The sequence below is a fragment of the Rhinolophus sinicus genome, linkage group LG06 (assembly GCF_036562045.2).
Source record: "Rhinolophus sinicus isolate RSC01 linkage group LG06, ASM3656204v1, whole genome shotgun sequence".
Lineage (NCBI taxonomy): Eukaryota > Metazoa > Chordata > Mammalia > Chiroptera > Rhinolophidae > Rhinolophus > Rhinolophus sinicus.
This window is the reverse complement of record NC_133756.1, coordinates 128,095,605-128,113,545: the sequence shown is the minus strand read 5'-3', so window position 1 is coordinate 128,113,545 and position 17,941 is coordinate 128,095,605. Positions and strand designations below refer to the sequence as shown.

The window sequence follows — 17,941 nt, the reverse complement described above, 5'->3', positions numbered from 1 at the left end:
CAACGCTGTTCAGGTGCTATCTGCTCCCCAGGATTCAAGTTTTACGTTTATTTTTATTAAACTCCATCCTCATTTCAGACTTCCCTTTCATCTAGTCCAGATACTGACTCTTCATCTGCCGTTATCTCATCTCAGACATCTGATCACAGCATGGACAGCAGTCACTTCTTTGAGTCTCACTGTCCTCATCTGTCATCACAGAGAAGAACTGCTTCCAACAGTCACCACGGTAATGGGAGGAAATAATGCATATGAAACTCACCTGTACATTGGAATGTGCTAAACAGATGACAACGGTTAATCATACTGATAACCACTCCTAGCAGCTTATTGATTTAAAATACAGACCAGGACAGCGATAAAGACAGAGCCTCAATCACATCTACAGAGGTATGACCCAATGTAAATGGTGGCTCGTAATCAATAAACAAACTAAAAACTGTCTCCACAGAGCCAGTCCGAGCACCAATGGACACCGATTAGGTGTGCAGCACACATACAACAATGGCTTTTTCCAAACAGAAAAATCAGTAGTTTTTTTGATTTGTGAATTTATGACAAGTCTTAAGTTTGGGGTGTAACTGCTCAAACAGGTACCAAATTACCATCTTTCTCACGGAGATATGATTGAGATATTATAGAATTCTTTCTGGAAACTCACTAATAAATGTGTGTTGAATGAATGTAAAACCTTAGGGTGTATTTGTGGTCCTGGGAAACAATACAAAGCCAAAGGAGAAGCAGGTTACAGGGCTGGACAGAGAAAGCTGCCTGCGTCAGACAGCAAGGAAACAAGAAAACGGAACATCAACTTTTCCCACATTTTCCCTACCTCATCCTTGTCTTACACTCATTACTCCTGTAGCTAAAACATTCCTGTCACCAGACAAGATGTCGGATTGGTTTCTCCCCTATCCCCTCTTATCCAGTTAGCCCATTGATTCACTGATGTGTTCCACTGTTTGACTTCATGCTTTTGAAATTTAAAAAAAATTAAAAATGTAATTTTTAATTACATCTTCAAAGAATGATCCTTCCCATTTCATGGGTGAGGAAAAACAAGACCTGGCCATTATATGGGATCCAGAGCTCTGAGGGGAGGGCTGGGCCAGGAGATCGTCTCTGCAAAACCTCAGGCGTCTGGAAACCTGGCTACAGGGGGCTAAAGTACCAGGAGAGCGTGCGAAGGTTGCTAAGAATGAAATTGCATAACTCAAGCAGAAGAGGTATTAGACTGATGACAACTACTTTGTCAATGGCTTCGGAAGGAAAACGCCTCCTGGAAGGAACAAGGAGGAAGCAGATATAACCCCAAAGCAGGGTAGAGGGCAGGGGCACCCCGTCTGGAAAGGAGTAGTCTGTGGACACTCCTTTCCCGCCCGCCTCTCCCTTTCACCCTGAGGACTTGGAAGGGCTGGGTGGGAATTACTTAGTTGCAGAAAGAACACATCAAGAGGATAGTCCTTGACAAGAGAGAGTAATAGGCACTGATGGATGCTAGCAGAAGCTGGCATTTTCAAACCACCACTTTGAACCTCTCCTCTTCATCCTCTCTGAGCAATGATCAAAGGACCAAGATTTCAAATTGTGAAGCAATTTTTTCCAATGGCAGCATCTGGCTCCTTGGCAGGCGGCACTGGGAGCTGGTTCTGCTACGGGCGGCGATCCAAGCCTGCCACATGGTGAGGCTCGGCTGGGCAGGGCACCTAGTGGGCCTGGCAGGTGCTCTGCAGGCACCAAAGGACAACTGCTTTGCACTGAGCTGTGAGCGTTAGGCAGAAGTGCCCCACGAGGCAGTGTTGGCAGGGGGGTCTCTCTGGCAGGGGGCGTCTTTCCAGGAAGCTGGCTACTCCCAAACCCTCCTGCCGGACACATTTGCAAACATCTGCTCCTGGACAAGACCTCTGAAGCCAGCCCATATAAGCAAACAGAGGCTTGGGGTGGGGGAAGCTGGATGACCATGGGACAATTTCCCAGTAAGGCAACCTGCATTTGGGACCTCGGTAAAGTTGCTCATAGGGAAGCAGGCCTTTGAGTGTGTTCACTGTGGGCCACTGGACCCCGGCCCAGCACAAAGGGACAGCAGCTGTAGTTCTCCTGCCACAGCTGTTTTTAATAAGAATAACAGGAATAAACTCAGCCCCCACTCTTCAAGTTACTTCCCGCTAATTATGGAATATATTTACATCTACAAAATAGGATGTAAACTCCACCAAGTACCCTTTTATTGTGCAGATTGACACCCCTATTTGAATTTCATAAACATTTAGTACTTCAAAGAATATTAAAAGCTTACTCTAATTACGATACGCACTGCTTGAAAGGCTTTCTGTTTGCATTGCAAATTCCTACAAATACCAGTCTTCATTAAGAAAAAATTCAATTACTATCACCCACACAACCTCAGGTAACTGCCACTGGTGGCTTTACACAGTAGCAGGAATGAAAGAGCCCAGGTCTCAGCCCCAAGTACAAAGCAGCTGTACAGGCTGGTTCTGTCCAATGGAGGCAGTTAGAGTCCTGGACGCCCAGCTGAGCTGGCCCTTCACTCACCACAGTGATCAGGTGTGCGAACGTCGGTCCAGGACCACCCGTTCTAAACCAGGAAACAAGATGTTTTTTCTGGTCTGCAGTTTTTGTTCAAGAGTCTTACACAGATCAACAAAATCAACCAACTAACAAGTGCAGAGTTGCCAAATAAAATACAAGTGACCCAGTTAAATTTGATTTTTAGATAAATAACATTGTTTGCTTTAGTACTGTAGATCCTAAAGATTGCATTGGGCATATGTACCCTAAGAAAGTATATGTTGTTTACCTGAAATTCAAATTTAACTGGCCACTTGTATTTTTATTTGCTAAATCTGGCAACTCTCCCAACAATTCACCTTTACTGAAAAGAATAACAAAAATTGGGACTTTAAAAAGACGTCTTATGCTCAAGCTATTTTAAGTGAGAAAAAAATGAGGTTGCCGAATAATATACATAAAGCATAGCTTTTCTTTTTTTCTTTCTTTTCTTTTTCCTTTCTTTCTTTCTCTCTCTCTCCTTCTCTCTCTGTCTCTCTCTCTCTCTCTCTCTGTCTCTCTGTCTCTCTCACTGGCTCTCTCTTTTTTTTTAGTAAAAACCAATGGTGTTTGTCCAATGTTTGTAGAAGCATATAGAAAGTCCAGGATACGTGGCTGAGGGGGAATCTCACTTTTTCTTCTATGGTCTTTTGAACTGCTGGCACTATTTACAATAAACTTGTATTGCTTTTGTAAAGTAAAAAGTAAATTAAAATGGGGGTGGGTAGGTAGGATGCACCTTGAATCTCCACCAGCACAGGGAGAACAGATTTCACATTTCATCAAAGTGTGAATTTTAGACAACTGACCAAGATCCCTGCGGCGTTTATGACTATGTCCACATAATTCACATATTCCCTGCAAAACTGGGTCTGGAAATAAGCAATCAACTCTTTTATGCCACCTCAACTCTTTCCTTCTCAGGCTTTTCTTGAGGTATGGCTAGAGAGAGAAGCCAGTCATGCCTCCATCAACAAGGCAAATGCTGAGAAGTGCAGGTGTACCGTGTATCTGCTTTCCCCGACCTCTGATTAGCAGCAGCTCTTGGAGGGACAGTGGCTTAGCATCTCAGCCTGTAACCATGGCAGGGAGCAGAATTAAATAGCCCCATCCAGGAAAAGATGGACCCCTGACCTCAGTTTTGTCAGCAACCACTGAGCCAAATGACCCAGGACAGAAAGCATTTAGAGGAACAGCTGTCAGCTGGATTCTCCTATGAGGTCCAGATAACTCCCAATTTAGATTCTGCCTAGATGTCCTGAAGAGTTCAAGGTTAAAAAAATATTTATCCATGGTGGACTGAGGTTAAGGGATTAGGGAAAAAGCAGAGTGAGATTCTGATCCCATTTTCTAGGCTGTCTTGTTCTGCCTTACATTTTCAGGGGATTCAGAAAGGGTCCTTTTAAATAAAGTGACTGTCACAGGGATCAATGTTTCCACCCTCAATCTCACTATTCTTCAGGTTCTGTAAGGTCCAGTGGCTACAGGGACTTCTGTCACCTCCCAATAGGACTGTGCACAAACATCCACTTCCCTTGAAAACTCCTTCCCACTCCCCTTCCATTGACCGTACTCATTCAAGATTTAGCTCAAATGCCACGTGAGGCCTTCTGGAATGTTCTCAGGCAAAAAGAGTTCTTCCTTCTACCTCTGTGGGGCCACATTTCCATTACATCTCTTGTCCCGTGGTGCTGTATTTATCTGCCTCTTACTCATGTCTATATCCCCAGTTCTCTAGGAGCAAAGTCAAGTTCAGTGAATGTTTGCTGAATGACTGACTCACTAGTGATGTATTTATTGCTAACACAAATGATTAAACTATTTCTACAAGAGCTTAACAACTCCAGACATAGATTGGAACAGATTTTGTGTGAGTCTCTTGCCTGCCCTTCAGTAAATTCCCTGAAAAAGATTGCCCAACAAGCTATCAGATTCCTACTATATCTGCCTATGATATCAGAGCCTGGCTAAGTGGCACTTACAGCACTGATAGATAGCAATTTCTCTAGGTGTACTGAATGAAATAACATAACCTTTCAGATAACAAATTAAAAAAAAACACAACTGTTGAAAATCTGCTACATACATTGCCCTGCTGAACACACAATAGCTACAGATAGGATCCCTGCTCCCTGGGGCTGGCCTACAAAGTTTAGGACAAGGGGCTGGAAAACAGGAAGAAAGCAATAACAGACAGCAGTAAATGCAGAAAGTGCTAACAAGCTCCAGATATTTTTCTTACAAATCAAACCAAAATGGGCGGATGTACAAGTTTGTTGACTCCCTTATTCCTTTATATAAAATATCAGAACCGGCCTGTCAACAGATGATTTTTCAAACAGACCTTCGGTGAAGATCACCATACAATCCCAGTCTACCCCAAGGGAACTTATTATGTATTAGCCCATAAGTACTTCTGAATATGGTGGTATTTCTTGCTAATAATCTTCCTTCCACTTACGTCATCCCATCACTTAACACTGTTCACATAATTTCAGAACTTAACGTCATTTTGAGATGAGGTAGAAGTAGAGAAATGGAAAACTGAAAGGCCCTTTCCTTATTGATAGTTTAAAACGTGGGGAGAAAATCATTCCGTTTTGCTAACTTCCTTTTTAATAAATTAGCAACAGGGACATTTGGTTCCCAGTGATAGACTCAAGTCTACAAATTCAACCTAAATCATGGAGAATCCAATTAGAACCAATCTGAATCTCCAGAGGGGGTCCATTCAGCCAGTTTACATGTGCGTCTGGTTTCTCCTCCTTTAAAAACAGCCCAGTTGTTTTTTTCTTTGTTTGTTTTTTTAATTTATAGTGCCTGTCATTTTGTCCAACAAATGTGAATTCATTCCTACCAGAATAAAAGCATCTTCTAAAGGCTCCCTCTTGCTTTCCTTTCTCTGTTTTATGAAATCTTCTCATATCTGCTTTGGTTAATAAAACTAGGCTTTCTTTTTCTTCCCCTAGAAAAATAGGTTAAGAAAATAAGTTGAATGACTATAAATATATTATTAATTGTTTACACTGAATGATCATAATTCTAAGAATTTAAAAAAGTAAAACATGGGCAGCCGGTTGGCTCAGTTAGTTAGAGCGCTGTGCTCCTAACACCCAGGCTGCGGGTTCGATTCCCACACAGGCCAGTCAGCTGCACCCTCCACAACTAGAGTGAAAAACAAAGGCTTGACTTGGAGCTGAGTTGCTGGTGGGCGGCTGGTTGGCTCAGTTGGTTAGAGCACAGGGCTCATTACACAAAGACGCCGGTTTGATTCCCACCTGGGCCAGTGAGCTGTGCACTCCATTACTAGGTTGAAAACAACGACTTGACTTGAAGCTGAGCTGCACCCTCCACAACTAGACTGAAAACACACACACACACACACACACACACACACACAAAACGACTTGACTTGGAGCTGATGGGTCCTGGAAAAACACACTGTTCCCTAATAAAAATTTAAAAAGAAAAATAAATTAAAATAAAAAAGTAAAACATAAATAACCATAGGGTAGCACCATATATCCTGATTTCTAAGACACTAGTACTTTAATAATCATTTCAAAGAAAAATGAAACATGATATTAGGTTGGTGCAAAAGTAATTGCGATTTAAAAGGTTAAAAATAATTGCAAAAACTGCAATTACTTTTGCACCAACCTAATATTAAATGTATATAAAAAATTTGTTTAACAGGATACCTACCCATACAGTTTCATGTTCATATTACTTTCTTCTTTTTTATTCCAATCAAATTTGAGACTAAGCCTTCATCATACTAATGATTCTTCTGAATAGTTTTTGGCTATAAGGTTTATAAGTAACATGTTAGTAACATGTGATCTCTTTGAACCACTGTCCCAAAGCTTCACACTCTTGAGCACTGTTAGGACAGAGAATAGAATTTTGAGGCCCCTCCAAAAATAACAGTTTCACTGAATTTCTTATTTGGTTAAATCCATAATTTTGTTTATTTCCTTGAGTAAACTACATGCGTCTGGAAAGGAACTTCTTTTGAAAGTCAGCTCCAGTAGGTGGGTTTTTGTTTTTCAGGATGCATGACTCACACCCACCTCTTCTTGCTTTGGTATTTCTGTGATCAATTCCAAGACAGTTGGCATTTTTATCTTAAATTAGCTGCAGTATCTGCCATTTCACTGGCATCCCAGCCGCATGAATCTCAATGCGGAAACGAAGCTCAGCCCTGTCCATTTGTGGGTGGACGGCTTCCTTTCTTAGGGCCAATCATTGTATTATAAGGAAAAAAGGAAGTATGGCTTTCTGCCACTACCAAATGTTGGCCTCACTTATCTCAAATCTGCTTCCACACTTGTCCTCAATAATGACAATTGTGACGCTGCATCAAACTGTAATTTTTTGGAGACATTTCAATTAGGGATTCAAATTTAAGCTAAAATTTGTACTAGTTGTATACAGTACTACTAGCACAAAGAACTAAGGTGACAAGGAGATGGTGAGATGCCCTTTACACTGGCCAGAGTCACAAAGGGCCGGCGATGGAAACCACATCATGGCTTATTATTCCTCTGTGGAGGGGAGGGCCAGGCATTTATGAAATTGACTGTAAGAAGCATCCCACTTTTAGAACTGTTGAAATGGGAATAAGTGTGTCTTAGAAGGGAGGGAATACGGTATGTGTAACCTTATTAATAGCTGTTTCCATAGAGAATGAAGAAAGAATAAAGACGTTGAGTAGAAAGAAAAAAGAACTGCAGATGTAGAGGAACTCAAAAAACAAAATGGCAATAGAAAGTTGCTTTGTTTTTAAATTATGCCACGCAAGGCTGATGAAGATACTTGGGGTACTTACTCACTCACTATTTGACTTTAGAAAGCAACTTGGTGATTTACACACATACACATACAGACACATATATATTAAAAGCCATATTATCAATATCTAATTAAATAAGAGTGGTTCAACTATGACATACCCAGTAAATAAGATATCACAGAGTCATTAAAATGGTAACTAGGGATATGATAACATATGGTTACATGGAAGGGTGTTTGATAAAGAAGCAGGGTACCAAATTTAATGCATTCTTTGATTCAAACTACATAAACATGTATTACATTAGGTTATATTTGTGGTGCATTTAGGAATGAATTCAAAATTATCTTTTACCTGGACTGTCTAGAATATTATGATATTGCCTTTGTATTTACAATGTAAGAACTATGCTGCTCTCCCCTCCAAAGGCCGCTAACAGGGAGATATTCCTCTCTCTAGAATCCGTAGGCTGCAACCAGAACTTCCTGGTAACAGAAGTCTATTCACCTTAGCCCCCATGTAAACGTACACCAGAGCATCCTCTAATAACAGGACTTCACAGAGAAACCATGCTGCTTCACTTATCATCACTGGCTTCCATGCAAGTGAAGTTCTGTGAGGTGTTTCTAGCAACAGAGCTGCTCCCTGAAGAGGCCATGCACGGGTTCAGTGGAAAGTGCATGGATGCCAGAGTCCAGCAGATCAGGCATTGATTAGCTGTGTGATTTTGCAGAAGTCACATTGCCTGTCCATGTCTCAGTGTCTTTCCATGTACAATGAGAATAGTCACGTACCTCCCAGGGTAAGTGTGTGCTTAAGCCCGGCACGTGGCTTGGCTAAACAGGAACTTATCAATGGTCATGTTCACACCTGCTGAAAAAGAGAGGCACCCCTGCCCTCCTATTTCTGCAAATCTCTTCTCTTTGTAATTAAATACGGTGCAGAATTAAAATGCACAGGAGTGGATAACAAATAGGCAAGGAGGAAGAGAAAGGAAATAAATAGGGAACTATTACGAGAAGGAAAAGTTAATGAAAACAGAAAAGGCAAAATGCAGAACGAGTCACTGTAAAAAAAATTCTATTACTCTTTTGGCTCAATAATTGTTAAAACCACTGACTGCTCCCTACTGCAGATACAACTGAAGCCTGATTCCTTGTGCTTCCTAATTTTTCTGCCCACCTACGTTTCCTATACAAGTGAAGACCCACCTGCAAAGCACCTGAATGCACATGAACTCAACTGAATGCACCTGGCATGTACCTTGTCGTGATGCTTTCACTCACAAGCCCCCTTTTCTACATGTTCGCTGTCACCTCTGCCTACCTAATACTTGCAGACATAATGATTGGAAGAGGAGGTAACCCCTAACATCTCACTGGTAGGAATGTGAAGTGGTACAATCACCTTGGAAAAGAGTATGGCAGTTTCTTAAAGAGTTAAACGTAGAGTTACCATATGCCCCAGCAATTTCACTCCTAGATAACTATCCAAGAAAAATGAAACCATATGTCCACCCAAAGACTTTAGAGAAGCATTATTCATAGAAGCCTAAAGTCGAAACAATCCACAAGTCTATCAAGTAGTGAACAGAGAAGGAAAATGTGGTATATCCATCCAACGGGATAGTATTCAGCAATAAAAATGAGCTCACCACTGACTCATGCTACCACACAGACGTACCTCAAAAACGTTATAAGTGAAAGAAGCCAGATGCAAATAACCATACGCCAAATCATTCCATTTACATGAAATGTCCATGAAAGGCAAATCTGTACAGGCAGAAAGTAGGTAAGTAGTTGCCTGGGCTGGGAGCGGGAATAGGGACTGACTGCAAATAGGCACAGGGGGTCTTTTTGGAATCACAGAAATATTCTAAAATTTGGTTGTAGTGACAGTTATACAAGTCTGTACATTTTTCTAAAAACCATTGAATTTTATGAGTAAATTTTATGGTGTGTACATTTTATGGTCCATAAATTACACCTCAATAAGTCTCTTTAAAAAAAATAAAAAAACAGATCTCAGCAGATACACGGCCATTCACAGGGGCCTTCAGATGTCTCACACTATTAACACATGAGAGGTTATAAGGCTCCCAGGGTAGAGGGGCAGCCACGCTGGCAACCTTGGTTCTGCAATTCATTGATGTTTTGGGGTGCCTGAAACAAGTGGAGTGACCGCTACTTGGCTCACCACCATCCCATTTACCTCAAAGTGTCAACTGGCAAAGAACTGAGGTGTCCAGAGCGTGGCTTACGTGCAGGTACTTCAGGTAGCACTCAGGATTCCTTCAACAGCAAACTCCTGACCTAGTCTAGGCCAACTGAGCCCAGGTTAAACATGGTGGACATTTTGAAAATAGAATTTCAGGAACAATCATATGACCCAATTAATAGCCTGATTTTGACAACCTAGAGGTCTCAGGCACTTTGAGAAAGGAAAAGGGGAGAAGAAAGGAGAGATTGGATAGTGGGTCTCTGTTGAAATATACTGAATTCACATAAAAATAAAAAATCTGCTAAGCAAATTGCTAACACAAAAGATATTTCAAAGAGAGTATTAAACTTATTTAAGAAACACCGATTGGAGATATCTACTGATAACCAAGGATAGATATTCTAAGAGTAATTCACTTTTACATTGGAGGAAGCCAATTATATTTCAAATTTCAGCAAATTGTAAACCTAATAATTCAAATTGTCTTTCTTCATTTAACATAGTTACAACTAAATTTCTTTACAAAGGTTAAGTACTACTAACAACTATACTAAGGAGTGATGTCTTCTATCGTATTCACAGGAGTGCTCAATTTTAATTCTGCAACTCTTAATTCACTAAACGAATATCTAATTCGGAGTAATTGTTTCTAAATTTGCACATTTCATACTAGGCACCACACTAAACATCTGCAATCTAGACCTCACTATTTGGAGATTCATGACTAAAGGGCCTCATCACTGAAAGCATTTATTAAAATCATCCCAAGCAAAATGGGAAATTTTGGAAGCAAAGCAAAAACAACTTTCTAAGCACTTTCCATTCCACTTTATAGTCAAATAACATGCTAATTATAAAAAAACTTATTATCATTAAAAACCAATGCTATTTAATTTGGAAGTACTGAAAATGGTTTCTTTTCATCATATCCTATACTTTCTGATTAATTTTAATTAATTTGGGTAGAACAGCCTCTTTTTATAGCCTTCACAATAATGATTCTTATACTTTTTGATCTCAGGATCTGTTTCCAATCTTACAATTTAATGAGGACCTCAAAAAGCTTTTGTTTCTATAGATTATATCTACCTGTATTTGCTGTATTGGAAATTCAAACTGAAAAATTTTTTAAATATTTATCACCTAATTTTGAAAAAATAATAAGCTCATTATAAGTTAACATGTATGTTTTTAAAAAAATTAGACATACTTTTTCAAAAGTAAAAATAAATTAGTGAGAAGGGTAGCGTTGTTTATATTTTGCACAACTATTTAATGTGTGGATTAATGGAAATACCTATATTCTCATACCTGCTTCTACATTCAGTTTGTCATGACATGCTTCTTTGGTTGAAGTAAACAAGAAAATCTAGCCTCCCATAAATATGTAACTGGAAAAGTAGAGTATTTTAATAGGCTTTTCAGATAATTGTGGTTATTTTTCTTTGATACTATGCCAAAACTTGACAAGTGAAAGTTGCTCAAAGGTTAGCTGCAGTCTGGATTCTAAAACCATATCAATGAACTTTCATACTCTGATAACATCAAAATCCATTGGCGTATCTTGCACAATCTCAAAAAAAAATCACATGTTAATATGACCGTGGATCTCATCAGAAAAGTCTTTTACATATTGGGAAGCTGTCAAGTTCACCGACATGTTTGAATACAAGTTTTCCAAAATTCTTATTTTTACTTAAAAGCTCAAATTTTATCTTTGGCAACAAATATTGCCAGTGGTTTTCCTTGACATGGCAGGCAGAGTCACTGCATTCATTTTCACTGTGTACTCTAGGTTCAAGATATAGTAAAATTCATAAAGGACATTCTTGGTGTGATTCGTTCTTTTTTTTTTTTTTAAACCTGTGTGTGCATACCAGCCTGATTGAGCTAAGGCTTCAGTAATTTTACCCTATTGCTTCTAAACCACCAGTGTGCATATCAGCAGAGTGCAAAAGGCAAATCATGTCTTAGTGTCATAGTAAAAATAGTTTCGACCTTTTCAACCCATTGAAAGGATACTGAGGAACTGTCTAAGGGTAAGCGGGCCACACTTTGAAAACTGCTGTGTTATCACATAACTGACTCCCAACCACCATTCAAATCACTAGGTGGCAGCCACCAATTTAGAAAGCGGAAATGACTTATTGCTTTTTCTGATTATCCACATGTATTACCCATCCCAAGAACATTAATATAAGTAGAAGGGTATTCCCACATTCAAATTCAATAAGCATGAAAAAAGGAAATTTAGTAACTATACAAGGATGGTAGAAACTAAGCAAACTAAACTTAATAAGTAAACTTCCCTCCAAAGAATTTAAAACCTGAATTTTTCTTTAATTCATCCATTGGTTTCCCCATTTGTTGGGCTTTTTTTGTGTAAGGCACTTGCTTGGTATTGGACACACGGAGAGTCCTCCATTGACGGGCCCTGTGGCCAGGGGCCAAAGGATGTGAAACAGCCAGGAAACAGAGCAGAGGCACTAAAATCAAACATGATCCAATTTCAAGTCCCAGATCCCCACCTTAATAGTTTGGTAGCTTGTCCTTTGTAATCTCTGCGTCTCTGTTTCCTTAGTTGGATACGAGGCAAATTCCACTTACCACTGTGAGGACAGGAGGAAATGCATGTAAAGCATGAGTGCAGTTCCCAGCCCCACAGCAGGTATTCAATAAAGAGTTGCCACTGTTATGAATAAGGTCCCCAGAGGCAGCCGGAGTCCAGGGAGGAGTGGGACACACATCCAAATGATTGAGACTCAGCATGGGAACTGATTAACTACAAAACGTGATGGGAGTAAAAGAAAAATCAATGGTCTGCTTAAGTGAGGAAGGTGCTATAATAAAGGAGCCACCATCTCAAGGGAAGGAGAAGTTGGCCTGATGGGAGAGGAAGAGAAGGGGGAAAAGCACATCCAGACACACACAAAAGCTGGGCACACGATGGACAGCAAAGAAAACACCCTGGAACCAGTTCACTTAGGGCCTTTAATGTCATGCTAAGGAGCTAAGATGTTTGGAGCAATTTCCTTTTTATTCTTCTAAAGACTGAGGAATTATAAACACTCAGCGCTAGTAGGTCACCTGGTCTCCTGTTGCATGCCTGGCCTCCCAGTATACACACATTAATACTGACGGCTGCCCTAATGTCTCTGACCCATCAGCAGTCCCCTGGCCCGAGACTGACTAGTGGAGAAGGAAGAGCAAAGCTCCTTTCAGAGGCTGTGAGACGTTAGCAAGCCCCAGCAGCTGGGGAATCTGCACTTATTCTTCTAAAGCACACGTGAGGCACATGCTGGGCAAAGCCATTGTGCGTTCTCTCACATAAAATCTTGAAGCACACAGCTTTATCTTCATCCCAGCCCCATCTTTGCCTCAGGTCCTATGCTCCAGTGGAATTTATAGGTCACTTTACTGAATGGACTGAGAAGAACCAGAAACAGGGTTTAGTGCCCCATGTTTTCCATCATGATTCCAGCCATCTGTGAAGCCTCTCATCATTGCATGAGTGAGCCCTGAAGCCCCAAGTGGCCGCCCATCTCTTGACCTTTGAGATGGGCAGCAAAGGCCACCTAGGTGCATCGTGGGGATGTACCAGAAGGCCAGCATGGGGACAGCCCCTCAGGTGCGAGTCTGTGACCCCTCGGCGATCCCGCAGACGCATATGAGGGTGCAGTCAGTGTGAAGTCACGGCCAGTTGTGCTGCTCCGTCCACACTCATGTAACGGATGCGATCATTCAGACAAAACCACTGAAATCACAGCAAGGTCTTACTCACCCAGAATTTTACGAGGAAGAAGGCATTTTGAGGGCCCTTTCCAAACAGTTCCTTTAAGCCACCTTTCTTTTCAGGAAATTTGTCATAAATCTGACGAATGTCCACTGATTCGAGCAATGGGTCACTGTAAGAATGGTTGGCATGCCCAATGTGCACGAAGAGGTGTTTGTTGTACTGTAAGAAACCAACAGAAACATTCCCATTACAAACCCTTTGATCAACCTGGGACACATCCATCTTGAAATGGATAAAGAGCAGTAGTCTTGAAATCCTGGAATTACACCTTGAATAGCCAACAGTCTGTGCCTTTGAAAAAAATGAAGATGTTAAGAAAAGTCATTATAGCTGAGGGTAAAACAGTCAGTTTTTTAAAAAATTAAAGTTGATATATAATATTTTATTAGTTTCAGATGTACAATATAGTGAAACAGTCATTGCCTTTTATTGACAAGGGTATATATTTTCCCAAATGCCTAAAAAAGGCTTTCTGTATACACAGTAGTAAACAATAGCTTAAGTTACCCAACTCCCAAACCAAGAAATAATTCTGTTACCCAGTTTCACCTGACTCAACTGCAAATGACAGCGGTACCCTTTGGAGCCCATTACTTACAGTGTGAGCCCACTAAGTACGTGTGTGGTTAGCTAACATCATCACCCAGAATGCACGTCTCATGCCAGCTCCCCCACCTGCATGGATGCAGCCCACTGAGCAACAGAACCCACATATTTCTTCCAGCAGGAGTAAGAGTGCTGAACCTCTTTCTCACCAGTGCACTTCGTAACCAATCTAAAACTACTCCATAAGGGCTGGTTAATACGTGGTTGTCAGAGCCAAGTTAGAGTCAAGGGCATAGATCCTGGAGAGGATTCATGGTACAGGGCTATGAAGGGCTGGTAACAACACAGACAAACAAACAAACACGGGGTCACTCATTCACACAAAAAGAAAGAAACAACAACACCAGAACCTGGTTAAGACATTTAACTTACGCAGGAAATCCTTTCTTCTCCTTGCTTTGGTATAAGATATGGTAACTGGATCACAAAGGAGTGTGTCCAAACCAGTGGTTCTCACCCAGGCTGCAGCAGAATTACCAAGGAGTATTTAAAAATCACCAGTGCCTGGGCCCCACTCAGGGTAAGCTGGAATCCCTGCAGTGAGGGCAAACATTAGTCCTTTTTCATGCTCCTCAGGTAAATTCCAATATGCAGCCAAATTTGGGAGCACTAGCCTAGACTCTCTACTCCAGACCTTCCATACCTGCTTCTCTTGCTGAATAGGCCGTAACACCAACCAGATGTGCCCCAGACAAAGATGTCTGGGCTGCCGGGATTCCAGGAAGCTCAGAACCCAATAGGGTTCGTAACCCCATGTCCCTGTTTGCCTAGCAGCCCCTATTCACTTCTCGAGTTTAAACTGGCAATTCTCCAACTAGTGTCCTTCCGATTACTGATCCCATAGGAAATGACAAGTCACAAATAGAAGAAGGCTTGGTCACAGCTGCCTGCCGGGAGTACTGCATACAGGTTAAGGGTATGGGGTCTGGACTCAGCCTGCTCAAGCACAAAACTTTGTGTCCACTGCAAATTAGCTATGACATTGGGCAAGTGCCTTCCCAGTCTCTAAGATGGGGACAACGATGGCCTCTCTTTCCCAGGGTTGCTATCGGGGTTAAATGAGACACTGCTTACGAAGAGCTTACTAGAACTCCTACCCAACAAACAGCAAACTCTCACTAAATGGTAGCTATCATTTCTTTTTATCAAGCTCTCTTGTTTGACAGTCACAGTGTAGACTAGCATATTAAAAGCACTGTGGTAAAGAAACATTTTTTAACTTTGTATAACCCAAAGTTGCCCAAACTCATTTGATCACAAAACCCTGTAAAAATATCCTGAGGACGTGCTAGTTTACATCTGTGACCTGCTGTGGATCTCTGGCTGCGATGCCCAAGGGCACAAGGCCCACCCCTTCACGCGATGCCAGCTGCCCGCAGTGTTACACACACGGGGTGTGGCCAGGGCCCGGCTAAGCCCCTCTCCTGTCCAACATCAGAGCGATGGACAGCTTCACCACGGCTTCAAAATCCCTCAAAGGTATCAGATGAAATGACAAAAAAGGGACCCTCTCAAGCTCTGACACGTACCCAGCCTGTTTCAGCTATCTAGTGGCTTTCAGATAGGACTGAGACTGGAAACGACTACGAAAGAACACAGTATGTCGGGGCTGGAAGAGAATGAAAAAGAAAATTAAATAATGAAAAGCCATTGCTGCGCTAGGGAGGTGTGGTTATGGGGTGGGGTCGGGTGGCGTGCCTTTGATCACTTTGTACATTTTCTCCAGTGCTGTCACATCCTCTTTTCAATTATAAGTAAACAAAAGCCCACAGAAACGTATGAGGCACTACTGCTAAGGAGCTTGCAGTCTCATCAGTGGCTAAAAGGAGAAAAAAAAAAACCCAGGCAAAGTTGGGGGCACAGACTCTGGGGAAAGGCGACGTGAGATGAGAAGATGCATGAGGGTGTCGTGCCTCGTGTCTGGCTGCTCTGTTCACTCTCTGGTCACCCACCATGACAGGAGCTGAGGCAAAAGCCCATTCAGTATCCAGACCAACTGGCCCTCTATATGTCTACCCCCCAACCCTTACTAATAACCTCTGCTTGCAGCAAGCTCCCAGCCCTACCCATTTGTCATTACTTGTGCCAGCTGTGGACAGTGAGTGTATAGGAAAGAATGGAACATAAGCAGAGCCTTGGGGACATCTGTGAATGGGACCTGAGTCAGGTGAGCGCCAAGTTCTCAGCTCTTCTGCCTCCCCAGCCACTCACAGGTCAGAGCAGAGCCAGCGTGAAGTTAACAAGCAATGAGACTTAAAGTCTTTCTACTCTCGACATCGAAAGGTCCTGGCAAGGTACTGTTGGAACTCAAGGATGACAACCCAGACTGCTACATGTCAAGAGGTCAGGAAAACGCACGGAGGGTAGAAGTAGCCACACTTCAATGGGAACCATGAAGACACAGCTGCAAAGCAAGGTGTTGAGTGCAAAGCCCTAAAACTCTGGAGCCAGATAAAAACCTGAAATCTTTTCCTCCTCTGGACAATGGGGATACAATATACCTGCACTACAGAACACATCTGAGGATGGAAGGAAATAACGCACAGAAGATGCTTGGCATAGGGCCTAGCATATAAGAAGTGCTCAATAAGTTGTAGCTGCTGAGGCTACTAATGTGCTGGTGTATTACTATGCGAGATTAACTAGATCCTGGGGCAGGAGCAGAATAACGTTTCTGCTTCAGCTATCCCTTCTGCCTAGCAAAGAAAAAAAAATAAACACAAGTAAGCCCAGAGACGGGAGCAGGTGTGAAGTTGAGTGACTGTTCAGATCCATGATTACGGCCCATCCATGACAGGCTCGGGGTGTGGGCCTCTCACCTGCGCCTGATGGACGGAAAAGAACTTCCATCCATTCAGTGTTATGTTCAGCGTGCTTTCTCTACATGTGCCTGAGGTAATCCTTGCCTCACAACGACACTGTACGTGGGTTTTATTAGAATCATTTATAGATGAGGAAATAGACGCTTCAAGATGAACGGACTTGCCTGAGGTCACACATCTCGGAATAGTCGTGGAGTTAAGAATAAAACTTGGATCTGTTAGGGCCCCCGCCTATGCATTTGCTGCAAATATCAACCACACAGTCTCCCAGCAGAAAATGCCTGGACCCTTCTAATGCGGATCTACTTTTTCTGTAAGTTGATTTGAGAAAAAAGGAAGAAGCCAAATAGAGATTTTAAAACTCTAAGATGTTAAATTAGAATTTGGGACAAACATCAATCATGATTCACAGATACATCAGATAGAGCCTTCAAACGTTTCTATTTTGAGGAAATTACCTTTGTCCCAAGTGGCTCAAGTGAACTGAGATGGGGCACACTGTCTTTGCCAAAGGAAATCGGGCCCTGCCTCTCCAAGGCTGGTGACTTTAAACCCAACCCTGACTGCTGGCATCTGAGTGGCTTTATTCCTGCCAAGAGGTGACTTTGTTTCTAAGAATACAAAAGACTAAAGAAGGTGTCCTGGAGACCATAGTAGTGAGACAAACAGACGTCCTTCTCCCCTTAATTCAACCTAGATAGGTCAGGAGTCCCTTTGCCCCCAAATCCAGAAGGCTGAAAAGAAAAAAAATCTACCTGACATGTTTGGGTTCAAGTGTTAATGAAATTAAAAATCAAAAAACCACTTGGTGAGGCTCTAACTACAACTTCCCATCCTACCAGTTCTCCTTCTAAAGAGAGAAGGCTAGGGCGGGTTCTTGACTTACCTCCCTCCTTCCCAAATAAATCCCATTTTCTTTCCAGCAGTGGTGGTTTTCCCAAAACGGAAGGCAAAACACAAAACCAAGAAAAAAAGGGTAATTCTATTCTATAAGGCAGAAAACAAATATTTGCAAAAAAAAAACCACAAACCAAACCCCCAAATATTTGGGGTAATATATCAGCAGAAATAGGGTGAATGTCAATGAGTCATGTATTCGTACTAAAAGCCCAAGGCAATTTCCTCAATATCTAA

The 17,941-nt window shown here is 41.8% G+C and overlaps 1 protein-coding gene across 8 annotated transcripts in view; it reads right to left on the bottom strand.

Moving 5' to 3' along the window:
• The window catches only part of TEAD1 (TEA domain transcription factor 1), a 254,546-nt gene that overhangs the window by 26,826 nt on the left and 209,779 nt on the right, over positions 1 to 17,941 (bottom strand). For all 8 annotated transcript variants that reach the window (XM_074336011.1, XM_074336012.1, XM_074336015.1 and 5 more), the window contains one exon: positions 13,365 to 13,538. In XM_074336011.1, the coding sequence (XP_074192112.1) occupies positions 13,365 to 13,538 (174 nt within the window). The remainder of the gene's footprint in view (positions 1 to 13,364; positions 13,539 to 17,941) is intronic.